The sequence below is a fragment of the Typopeltis vanoorti genome, chromosome 9 (assembly GCF_054136105.1).
Source record: "Typopeltis vanoorti isolate ZY-2024b chromosome 9, IOZ_Tvanoo_1.0, whole genome shotgun sequence".
NCBI classification, from domain to species: Eukaryota; Metazoa; Arthropoda; class Arachnida; order Uropygi; family Thelyphonidae; genus Typopeltis; species Typopeltis vanoorti.
The window spans coordinates 50,691,640-50,704,866 of record NC_143557.1 but is presented as its reverse complement, the minus strand read 5'-3'; the positions used below and the strand labels follow the sequence as shown (position 1 = coordinate 50,704,866).

The 13,227-nt window shown below is 38.2% G+C and overlaps 1 protein-coding gene across 3 annotated transcripts in view; it reads right to left on the bottom strand.

Moving 5' to 3' along the window:
• The window catches only part of Helz (Helicase with zinc finger), a 492,230-nt gene that overhangs the window by 227,190 nt on the left and 251,813 nt on the right, over positions 1 to 13,227 (bottom strand). For all 3 annotated transcript variants that reach the window (XM_090397541.1, XM_090397543.1, XM_090397542.1), the window contains one exon: positions 2,052 to 2,268. In XM_090397541.1, the coding sequence (XP_090253667.1) occupies positions 2,052 to 2,268 (217 nt within the window). The remainder of the gene's footprint in view (positions 1 to 2,051; positions 2,269 to 13,227) is intronic.

Below are 13,227 nucleotides of genomic sequence, written 5' to 3'. Positions count from 1 at the left end.
ATAGTATAATGGTGCAACAAAATCACATATCATAATGGCTGGAACATTGTCTGCTTAGCCCATACCCATGCTATTTTCATCAGGGTGAACAGTGAAGAATCATCTAATGGAAAAATCTCAATTAAAAAGAATTAAAGATAAGCACTATCTTTGAATGTGAAAATAAAATTTATATGTACAAGTTTCAATAGAGGAAACTTGATACATATAGATAGGCTAAGATGTCAATCATAAGTGCTATGTGGTATAAACACCACCAGAGGAAAATTATTACTTTATTGAATTTAGTAATATTTCCTTAGATTTCCAACCAGCATATTCAGGGTCCATATTACAAACAAGATAAACAAAAAGTACTTAAATTAGAGAGTGGTAGAAACAATTCCAACTGTCACTGAAAAGGAACTAATGTCCTAACATGGTGTGCCCTCCAAGATCCTAATAAAGAGCAAAATTGATTCCAAAAAGTCATGCTAAATCTTAGTCTTACAATGAACGTCTCCCAGATTTTTGGCTAATTAATGCAGCTACATTAATTAGCCAAAAACTGTTGAGTTTGGGGATAATGACTTCTGTCCTGCACAGTTACAGTCGCTCATTTAATCCAGTGTGACAGACTGTCCAGAGCATGGACTGACAGTCTTGATTTTCTATACAGATGATCATATGATTTGAAGAACATTAAAACTACATTTGAAATCATTTACTCTCAAGTCACAACTGGAAGACCATGCTCTGGATATTCTGTCATAGAGGATTAAATGGAAGGAGATGACTTATGTGCTGAAGTCAGTATGAGACTAATTTTAGAATCAGCATCAGTTATGAAAGCACCCTGCCACCAACCTCAACAATTGCAGCTGCATTAATTTGCTAAAGATCAGGGAGACCATCATTCTAAGACCACCTAGCCTAACTTTTTTAATTAAAATCTATGTGTGTTAAGCCTTAAGTGCTGGTAGGCCAAACAGAGAACACATCATCTACATATCGTAGCTAGATAGGTTTGCGAGAGGCTGAGTCTATGGCTCATTTTTCAACTTTTTTTTTTTTTTGCCAATTTTGGTTATTTTTCTTGAGAGAACAAAATTTACAAACATAGGGAACTGCTATGGGTTCCCCACTCTCATCCTCTCGTGCCAATTTTTACCTGAAAACTTTGAAAAACATGCCATAAACTCAGCCACTCTCAAACCTATCTGGCTAAGATATGTAGATAATGTGTTCTCTATTTGGCCTCATGGCGAAATGCGAAACATTTGCAGGCATGTTTTCTACAAAGAGACAGCATATAATCTCCAGTCCACTACATGGCCTCAAATTTTCCTTACCTCTGCAAACCGCTCTACCTGACTGTCTCCAGGCATTTACTAAGTGGCCTCTGAAATTCTCATTAGCTAGTCATGCTTGAGATAATAGCTTGGGATAATAGTCCCAAGTACCACTAGTCAGTGAAGCTGTCATAGCCTTGAATGAACACTACAGTGAGTTTGGCACACCCTTCAGGCTGTCATCTGCACTATTTGTATAAAGAAAGGGAAGCAGAAACCATAAATAACTGGCTCTTGAGACAAAAAATGGCAACAAGAATACAGATCTCCAATACACTCATTTCTGGTTAATTGGATGCCTGAAGAATTATTGCCATTTTTTGTCCCAAGGTTTCTGGTTTCTAGCATTTCCTCAACTAGAGAACATGCCTTTTTGTTGGCATACCCAGAATGCATTTCGGATATTATAGTTCTTTATACAGGAGAGTTGTAATTAGCAAAACAGAAGCAGAAATATCAGGGATGGCTGATGCATTTGGAAAAGCTTTAGCAGACTAAAATGTAAAAACTGATGATATTAGAGAATAACAAATAATTGTCAGGAAGAAAGTTGTTGATAGGAAGCTAGCCATGAAATATGAATTATGTTCGACTTATAATATCTGGCACACATCATAAGAGGAGCCTACCAGGAATTTTTCCTCCCCTTTAAGAACAAAAAAGTCATTTTGAAAGTACCTACACTGAGAACATTTAAACATAAAAAGCACCAGCACTTACTTTGTTTGGCTTATTCTTTTCTGGAGATACAGGTGAAATATAAGCTGTATTACAACTAGTCAAAATAAGTCTGCCAGGAGCAGAATCTTCAGATAAAACTGAAGTTAACTTTAGAGCTGCATATAACTCACTGTTCTGGGCAAACCGTACTACAGTAGTTGTTTTGGAATAAAGCTGGTAGCTATGAGTTAGCACAAGGTTAACACGCAGATTAAACCTAAAATACAAACAATGTAATTAAAATACATCATCATGCTTGTATATAAATTGTGATTCAAAAATTTTAGTACCTGAAAGTTACTGAAAGGTACAAAAGTTTCTACTTAATATTAACACTAGATTTATGAAATTAACATTTAAGGTAGCTTATAACAGTAAGTGGAAATTTCTAAAATATTTTTAGACTAGATTGTAAAATTCTAAAAGAGATTCTAAATCATTCTTATAATTTTAACTAATTTTACTGTACTGAACATAAAACGCACAAGCACATACACACACACCTTGTAACGTTTGGAACAGAATAAGTAAATCTTTTATAAGCTCATTCATGTTTTTTTTTGTTTTTTTTCACACACCAAAAAATATATCTTGGAATTTAGAAAATGAGGTGCTTTATTAGCTGTTTTGATTACTAAAGCAATTAACTGAGGGAAATGCATTTGGTGTTCTTTAATCGGTTTACATACTTAGAGGATGAAAATCCTACCACCATTGCATGAGACTGGCTAACTTACCTTCAGTTGATGAGATCTTATAAATGTCACTTCTCTTTTACTACGACAGGAATCAAAAGAAGTCTTTCTAACAAAGGGCACTGTTGTTTTGGACTGTGTTATATAAGCCCCACTAACTGGTTTTGTTAGAGGATTCCAAAATGTCCTTTTAAACTAATGCAAATTCCCACGTAGTGCAGTAAACTTGTCCTACTGTCCTCCGTTGTTGGCAATGTGCTGAAATCACAAAATCACATAACATTGAGTTTCTTGACATGTTGTGGATATGGCATTATATGCCATATCCAACAACATTAAGTTGGTCCACTAAGTTGTCTATGTGTCCACAATGGACAACACATCTTTGAGATGTCCCCATGCCAAAAGTCACAGAGGTTCAGATCCAGTGAGCACTCTGGCCATGTTGTAAGAAAATGGAGAATGAAGATTTTCAAAAACAAGCTCTTGACTTAGATGCTATCAAACTGTCTATCTGGTTGAGATATGTAGATGTCTTTTTTATCTGGTCTCATTGCTCAGACACATCAGATGCTTTTCTGTCACCTCAGTAGCTTTTACCCTAGAATCCAATTTACAATGGAAAATGGAACTAATAATAATATGGCCTTCCTACACACCTTGGTCACCTGCCTAATAATGGTAACCTGTCCTTTTCAATATATAAGAAATCCAGTCACACAAGCAGATACATTCACGAACTTTTGCATCACCCTTGCCCCTTCTCAACAATATGGTGTCAAAAACACTCACCCATAGAGCTTATAACTTTTGTTCCAATGAGACCTCTCTAGTAACAAAACAATCATATACACCACAGACTTTTCTGATGGTTACAGTTCCCGCAATATCAAAAAAATAATCATTTCCCCAATTCAAGACCTTCTCTTCAGAAAGATTTTAGTAATGCTATCACCATCTCCTATGTCTGAGGCACATCAGAAAAAATATCCTGAATCTTAAAGAAATATGATCTCTGCACCACTTTTAAGCCCACTTAAAACTAGCTGCCACTATCTGCTCCACTACAGACAAATTCCCTCCCCTCTCAGTTCCAAGTGTATATACAGCTCCTTATTCCTGCAAGTTGGCCTACTATGGACAGACAGGAACAACAGCTACCATCTGGCCTTGCAGACCATGCTTTGGATACAGCTCACAGAATCAACTGGAAAAAGACCATCATGCTTCATTAAAAATTTAGAAGAATCTGCTGCTGCTCTTAAAAATCACCCTAATTTAAATAAATATGGTTGCATAAAAGTTCCCAAAATATGGGAAACACTAATACTTTGCGATCCCAGTTCACATCCTAGGCTGCTGACAGTTGTTCATAGAGGATGCTCCATCCAGTTAAAACTCAGTCTTTCATGCACGTGTTTGTTAGATTTGTGCTTTCTAGTCTCATTTTGTACTCCCTGACGATGTGTCTGTAACTGAGACGAAATATTGGAAGCACTAAATACTGTTTTTTGATTGTTTCCTAGTGTAGTTTCACTCCATTAAAGCTTTTATCATGGGTTAAAATGTAGTGGGGAGACTATGAGAACTGTGTAGCTGTAATAGATTTCACAATGTTGGAAATGTAGCCACCTGTTATATTCAACACACTATAAACACTCAGGATCAGTAGGATGTTTGTGTATTGGATAATTAACCATTATAATTATTATTATTCTGGGCAACTCCAAGGAGTCTACAGACTCATCAAGGGAGGCCCTAACATCATGTCAAGAACAACTAATCGACATTCACACAGTATCTACCATACTTCGTCTTGAACTCATTCACAGTCGTAGCACCCACAACAGACTCTGGAAGTATAATAGATTTAGTTTAATCCTTTATCCCAGTGAGAGCAAACAAAGTTTGCGCCTGAAAATATCTTCAGGACTAAATATAGTGTTGTACTATCTTATCCAGTAAGTAGTGCAACACCTAGGCAACTCGTGGCAAAGGTGGAGCAAGCTACCAGGCACTTCTGCCTGGTAGAAGTGCCTGGTAGCTTGCTCCACCTTTGCCACGAGTTGCCTAGGTGTTGCACTACTTACTGGATAAGATAGTACAACACTATATTTAGTCCTGAAGATATTTTCAGGCGCAAACTTTGTTTGCTCTCACTGGGATAAAGGATTAAACTAAATCTATTATAGTCTAACCTAGTGATAAATAAATTTTCAACATCTTTCTCTAAATCCAGAGTAATTTTTAAAAAAGGTGATAAACCTTTTGGCAACTCCCATAGGCACAGATGACTTGCTACTGCTTCTGCCTGGTATCTCCAGCTCTGGGCCTGGCTCCCACTGAAAAGACCTCAATAAAGGTCGAAACTAGTCTGGGTAGATGGCCAATCCCTTTAATGCATAACAGTATACATATCCACATAGGAAATGTGTTCTGCATTATGGGAGATACTGGGTTAGAAGTGCCTGGTAGCTTGCTCCACCTTTGCCACGAGTTGCACTACTTACTGGATAAGATAGTACAACACTATATTTAGTCCTGAAGATATTTTCAGGCGCAAACTTTGTTTGCTCTCACTGGGATAAAGGATTAAACTAAATCTATTATATTATAGTCTAACCTAGTGATAAATAAATTTTCAACATCTTTCTCTAAATCCAGAGTAATTTTTAAAAAAGGTGATAAACCTTTTGGCAACTCCCATAGGCACAGATGACTTGCTACTGCTTCTGCCTGGTATCTCCAGCTCTGGGCCTGCCTCCCACTGAAGAGACCTCAATAAAGGTCGAAACTAGTCTGGGTAGATGGCCAATCCCTTTAATGCATAACAGTATATACATATCCACATAGGAAATGTGTTCTGCATTATGGGAGATACTGGGTTAGAAGTGCCTGGTAGCTTGCTCCACCTTTGCCACGAGTTGCACTACTTACTGGATAAGATAGTACAACACTATATTTAGTCCTGAAGATATTTTCAGGCGCAAACTTTGTTTGCTCTCACTGGGATAAAGGATTAAACTAAATCTATTATAGTCTAACCTAGTGATAAATAAATTTTCAGACTCTGGAAGCTTATTCCACTCATTCACTACTCTACAAGTAAAAAACCTAGCTCTAACACCCTTGTTAACCACACTCTTGCCCAGCTTCCATTCATGGCCCCTAGTCCTTCCACCACCAGTCATATTTTCAAAAATATCTTCTGGATCAATCTTATAGAAACCCTTCAGTAATTTGAATGTCTCAATCATATCACCCCTCCTTCACCTATCGACCAATTTCTGCAACCCACAAATCTTCAACCTATTCTCATAAGGTTCATTCCACAGACTTGCTATCATCTTGGTCACTCGTCTCTGGATCCTCTCCACCTCCTCCCCATCAAGAAGTAACCCTGGTGCCCATATCTAGGCACAATAGTCTAGATGGAGTCTTATCAAGGCTCAATACAGAGGAACAATAACTAGTTTGTCTCTGCTTGTTAAAGTATTTTTCAGAAGCCAAGTGATTTGATGAGCTGATTTAGCCACTTTAGCAATGTGCCCCCTAAATTTCAATTCCCTATCGACCAACACTCCCAAATCCCTGGCCTCATCAATCTCCTGGAGTACGGTTCCACCAATGTGATATATTGCTGCTATTCTTTTCACCCCAAAATGCATAACCTTACACTTTGCCACATTAAATTGACATCCATTTTCCCTAGCCCAGTCCTCCAACCTATCCAAATCATCCTGTAAAATTTTGACATCCTGTGCACTCACAATTGCTCTACCCAACTTTGCATCATCAGTAAACAAGTGAACACTTCCTCTCAGATCCTTTCCTATATCATTGATGAACAAATTGAAAAGTAGTGGTCTAAGAACAGAGCCCTGCGGCACACCACTAGTCACAAGCCGTCTTTTGGACTCAACTCCTGAATAAACCACTCTCTGGTATCTCTCCATCAACCACCCTCCTATCCATCTCACCAACCCTATATCCATCCCCATCTGCTCCAGTTTACTGATTAGCGTTCCATGTGGTATCCTGTCAAAGGCCTTTGCAAGGTCCAGTAGAATCACTGTAAACCCATCACCCTTATCCAGTTCAGCCGTCACTGTGTTATAAAACATGAGCAAGTTACTGAGGCATGATCTACCCTTCACAAAACCATGTTGTCCCCCATACAATATCCCATTTTCATCTATCCAATCCTGTATTCTATTCTTGACTAATTTCTCCAAGACCTTGACAACGATTCCTGATATGCTAATCGGTTGGTAATTTACAACAGCAGTCTTGGAACCTCCTTTATGCAGTGGAACTATTTTCCCCTCTTTCCACCTCCTCAGGACTAACCCAGACCCGAGACCCCAATTAAACAAAATGGTCAAGGGTACTGACAATTCTTTAGCTACTTCACGTATGACAGGAGCTGGTACACCATCCAATCCCACAGATGTATTGACATTGAGGTTATGCAATAGACTACTCGCCTCCACTTCATTCACCACAATTCGCGTATAATCTATTGGTTCATTCATTTCTGCAATGTCACCACCTGGATGATATATGCTTGCTCACTCAGTAACTCACCTATATCAACTGATTCAGTTACCTCCCTACCATTGGCATTCTTTAAAATCATTCTGCCATATACATTTTTTTCTTTTACTTGCAACATATCAAAAAAAAATGTTTAGGATTCTCTTTAGCCTGCATGGCCAATGTTCTTTCATAATCTTTTTTTGTTGCTTTTCTCACCACACTCGTTACCCTTCTGGCCTGCGCTTTATACCGTTCATGTGCCTGCCAGTCACCTTTCTCCTTAAATTCCCTCCATAGTTGTTTCTTTTTTTGCAGCTCAAGCTTAATGGTGTTATTCATCCATTTAACCCCTACTTGATTTATTATTCGGACTCTAGGTATACAGTCAGCCATTGCTTCATGCAAACACTTCTTAACTGCCTCCCATGCACTATCAACTTCCAGCCCTTTCAGTTGTACATGCCATGGCACTGAACTAATCAAACTCCTAAGCTTGTACCATGTACCCTGTCTTAATTGTAAATTCCACACCTTTAGCCACCTCCCAAGTCAAGACCTATGATTACTCTCACCAAATGGTGGCAATGTGGTCATATTTGTTACAGCCAAATCCTCAGATGCAATTACTAGGTCAAGCACTCTCCGACCTCTAGTATTTTCCATTACATGCTGTCGCAGATAGTTATCCCTTAATAACTGCATAAAATCCAATTCGTTCGTTCCGTCTGTCCTCTCCTCACTCCAATCAATGCGACCATAGTCGAAATCTCCCATAATAATTACCCTCCTTCCACTCATTTCTTCTATTTGCTTGTGCATACTATCTCCACCATCTTTTCCATCACCTGGTCTATAGCAGCACCCAATTGTATATTTTGTTCTGCTAGCCACAATCTCACACTTTCTCTTTTCTCTATCCTGCAATTCAACTTCTATTCTCCTTTTGTAAGTAGACTTTTGTTCATATGCTCTAGCTACCGCTTTGCTCTTTGTATCGCTCCGCTCAACAATGCAATCTCACTCATAGCATCTATCTCATCTTTTTTATTTTCTGTTAAACCATTAATTTGCTCTGTATTAATACCATCATTCACACTTTCTACATTCATGCCCTCATAGTTCTCTGGTACAACCTTGCCATTTCTTGTCATATCACTATTTTCTTCATTCTGAAGTTTGACAAAAATATCACACTCATGACCTGAAACACACTTTAATTCCTCATTTTCTACACACATTCACTCCTTTATTATCATCTAACCATACTCCAACCGCACTCCGTAAAGCATACATTTCGCAGATAGTACATTGAATAATCTCCTTTATATTAGTTATTAAATAAAGATGGCGAACCATTATTACTAGCTGCCATTTTCCTTCTTACAGGAGCCATACTCACTTCTATCGTACTTTATCAAATTAATAATTGAAACACCAAAAACACACAAACAGACACACTAAGATATGCAAAGCAAACAAAACTACATAATATTCAAGTAAATTTGTCAATGATAACTTAATATAACATATCTTATCAGGAGCTCTCAACGAACACTACACACTACGAATCCCTCTAGCGGCAACTGAATGAAACAGAAAGTATATCGGACAGGCAAAGAACAGGTCAACCACGCTGCAATAGGATGGAACTGCTTGTGAGGGATGTATCAAGAGGTATCCAAGTTGAATTTCTGAGAGAAAGGGTCAAAATTTCTGCCAAAGTGTATCCAGACAATGTGCCGGAACTTGTGGTACAACCCCTGAACAACACCTTGTTTCACAGTAGGCAGTGGACCTTCCAACAGGCCTCAGCCCCTGCACACAAGGCAAAGACTATGCAACAATAGTTAAAGGTGAATGTGCCCAACCACATATCACCATCCGATTGGCCTTCTGGAAGTCCCAATTTGGACTTCAAATTGTGGTCGGAGCTTGAGAGAAGAGACTTCAAGAAATGACACCCTAGTATCACCAGCCTGAAGGTCGATTTAGAATAACCGTGGCAGCGTTTCCTTTGGATGTTGTGTGCTGCAAACAATGTGTGGCATCACAGCAGGCATGCATTAAGGCAAAAGGGGAACATTTCAAACATAAAGTGCTGCTATATGCATGTGGTTTGTATGTAATGAAAGCTGTAAATGATTTATTGATAGATTAAAAGTTTATGTACTGTTCAAGTTGTAACAGTACCTATGTCTAGACTAGGTATATATAAATTCAGGTTAGAGATATAATGCATGTTTCAGGGCATTAAATGTTGCCACATAGAATAAAAAAAAGAAGTGATGACTTAATCAATTTTTTTTTTTTTTTTTTTACATTTCATTTGGCAAGTATGCTCCACAGTTATGTTGACAATTTTTTCTCATATATCACTTGATGTATGAGAAAAACAAACATTTCAGTGATTAATCAATGAAATAACAACAACAAAAAAAGCAGCTGCTGAAACAGTATGTATAATGCTCAAATTCTGTTATAGTATGCAATATTTTCATAGCCAAATTGGCACTCAGACCATTTTGAACATCAATTGTTACTGGAATGCTACAGTAGAATTCCAAATTCAGCATTAAAAACAAAACAAATAAAAAAAAAATCCATTTTACATTAATTTTATTTTTTTAGCTTATGGTTTCACATACAAAATTATAGGATTTCGAACATATATACACATACAAAATATACAAGATTTAGAAAAAAAAAATTAAGTTACAAAATAGGAACAAAAGTCAAATTTTCAGATCTAAATGTTGCTGTCAGTGAATTGTCTTGCCTCAGGAGAAGCAGTGTTCTAAGTGGGTGCCTGCTGATGGGATGAACAGTCTGGTTTTCTGTCCCACAATCACATGCTAGAGAAGTCTGTATTCCTGATTTGTGGAATGAGTAACTGCATCGACCACTCTGTAATCTATTGTGGGGTTAGTTACATGGATGTTGCGAGGGAGCTCAAATCATGTAGGATGTTGATCATTGAAGTGAGGCTGCTACGCTGCAGGAGCCCTACCAGTCCACTCTGAGTGACATGCAGCTAGTTCCCCATAGATAGCAGAAGCATTTCTTGGCACATTCAATTGGCAGACATCTTGATTTTAATCAACCAAATCTAGTATTCGTATCATGATGGAGAGGAAGAGACACATCCTCCAATATTTTATTAAACTCATAGTAAATTCCGATTTCTCCTTATATGTGATACTTCTATATGACTTAGAATAGGGAGTGAAAATAGTGCAGAGATCCTGCAGGATAATATAAACAGAATGACAATTGGCAATGGCTGTCAGTTTAATGTAGCCAAGGATAAATGTATGCATTTTGAGATGAAAAGATTATAAGCCGTGTAATACTCTAACAGAACTGACTGCAGGAAATTGCAAGGCTAGAGATTTGGAGATGATGGTGGACTGGCAGTGGATGTTCAGATGGCAGATTACAAAAATTGACGAAACAGCTCAAAGGATTATATGAATGTTAGAGAATACGCTGATAAATAGAGAAAAAGGGGTGATTATTCTTCTTTATACGACTTCAATGATGCAGCCACATTTGGAGTGATTGTCTCGTGACTTTCCCGAAATTGAAGAAGTGGGGGATAATCCAAAGATAAGAAATCAAAAGTGACAGGTCCGTGGAATTTGTTTATTTTTATGTAAATCCTATCCACGAAACACAGGCTTAGCCTATGATACATTAGTGTTAGATAATTGGTAACCTACTCTAGAGACCAAACATGCACCTTTTCAAGGGGCTTCAAGGCTTCCAATTGCAGAGAGGTGGGAGACCACCAGTGGCGGCCTAATTAGTAACCAATTTATTAATAAACTGGTTACTGATTAGGAAAAAATTATTAATTTTTTTTATTTTGTGTAGGCAGCACCCCCACTTCAAATTTCACCAGCTGCCGCTGGATTCCACCCTCATTCTTGAGGGTCAAGACCCTGCCCATGGTGAAATTCAGAATCACAGCCATCTGAATGGAGAAGAGACAAGATACAGGGTGTTCGGGATAAATTTGACAGTTTCGTAAGGAAAAAGAAAATCTTCTTTGTATCTATTAAATTTAATGAATTGACAAAAAACATTACAGGCAGAGTTAATTACAGTACTATCAACAAGATTTACTCAAAATAACCACCATTAGCATGGATCACAGCTTCAATCCTGCTTCGGAACCTCGAACAAGCTGATGCTACAGTCTCCCTGGGAAGGGCCGCAAAAACTGTTTTAATTTTATCCATTAACTGGGCTTTTGTATTACTGGAAGTGCGATTGGTGTCTTTTTCAACTGCGCCCCATACAAAATAATCCATGGGGTTAAGGTCTGGGGAGTTTGGAGGCCAAACATTTGGACTGGTGAAGTCGTAGAAATTTTCAGACAACCATTTTTGACTTTTCCCAGAGGTGTGGCAAGGGGCCGAATCCTGCTGCCATACATACGGCCTACCATTGGCTACCCTTGTTATCCAGGGCTTGACTACAGTTAGCAACTCCACGAACAAAGCCCGAATTCCAATGCCAGGGTTCTTCAACACCTGTTCCTGCAGATTTGCGAGGAATTCTGCTGTACGAACGCAATCAGATCGTCTGCTAGGGATCTTTCTTCTTGCTACATCCTCGTAGTCACCATTGCAAGTCTCTAGTTCATGCCTGATTGTTTTTACTGTATTCAGGGAGCATTGGGCAGCAGTCGTAATATCCTTATTTTGATGGCGGGCACGAATCATCATGATATAAGTTATTCTCTTCCATGATTCAGGTGGGTTCCAGCTATCCATCCTTTCTGACATCTTGTATATGAATGAAGAAGGGTCCAACCTTTTAAATGAAGAGAAGTGTGTGTTAATACATGTAACTTACGGAAAAATATAATTAATAATAAATATGTCAAATTTATCCCGAACACCCTGTAGGTGCAGAATCTATTCTTATAGAAATGCCCCCATGACAACAGATAATGATACACTATGCTTACTAATGGGGTTTTGCAGACTGATGTAAAAGAAAATTTTCAAGACATGGCATTAAGTGAGAAATCATGAAATTACTCCTGGAATACGTCGGAATAAGAGTAGTGGTAGCAAGGACATGAGAATTAGCTCTCTTACCTAGAATAGTGAATGAGTTAAACTTCCCAGAGTTGGGGGCACTTTGTTACCTGAATAAGTTAAAGCAGAGATATGATAGGTATTGTAAGAATGGTTATAATAATAATCTATACTCTTCCTTTGCTTATTACAGAGATGGCTGCATCAAGCTGATTAAAAACTTTGGAAATTATTACTTACCAGCAGAAAAATGCTTCAGACTATATTCCTCATCCTTTAGTATCTTTAAGAATCTCTCCATAAATTTAAATAGTCAGAGCATAAAAGTTTTTCTTATGGTGCCAAGCAGAATAAACTTGCACTTGCAGATCAAATCCATTTACTATATGCAAATTCACATGTCATTATGTGACTAACTACCATCCAATTGCTCTCACTTCTGTTCTCTCAAAAATTGTGGAGAAGGTCATCAACAACCAACTCTCTTGAACCATCTAGAGACATACCAACTAATCAGTGACCAGCAGTATGGATTCTGCAACTCACGATCTACAGCTGATCTTGCCTTCACCACCCACCTATGGACTCAAGCCAAGGAAAAATTTGGAGAAACTCACGTAGCTGCCCTCAACATTTCAAAGGCAATTGATCAGGTTTGGCACAGGAGCCTAATCACCAAACTGCCATCCTATGGTCTGCCTTCTCCACTCTGCAACTGGATCACCAGCTTTCTCACTGGTTGCTCACTAAATGTCATGGTGGATGGCTCACTCTCCACATATTTCCCCACCGATGCAAGAGTATCCCTAAGGTTCTGTTCTTTCATGCATTCTCTTCCTCTTGTATATAAATGACCACCATGAAGTTCTTTTCCTATCTTTATAGACAATGTCT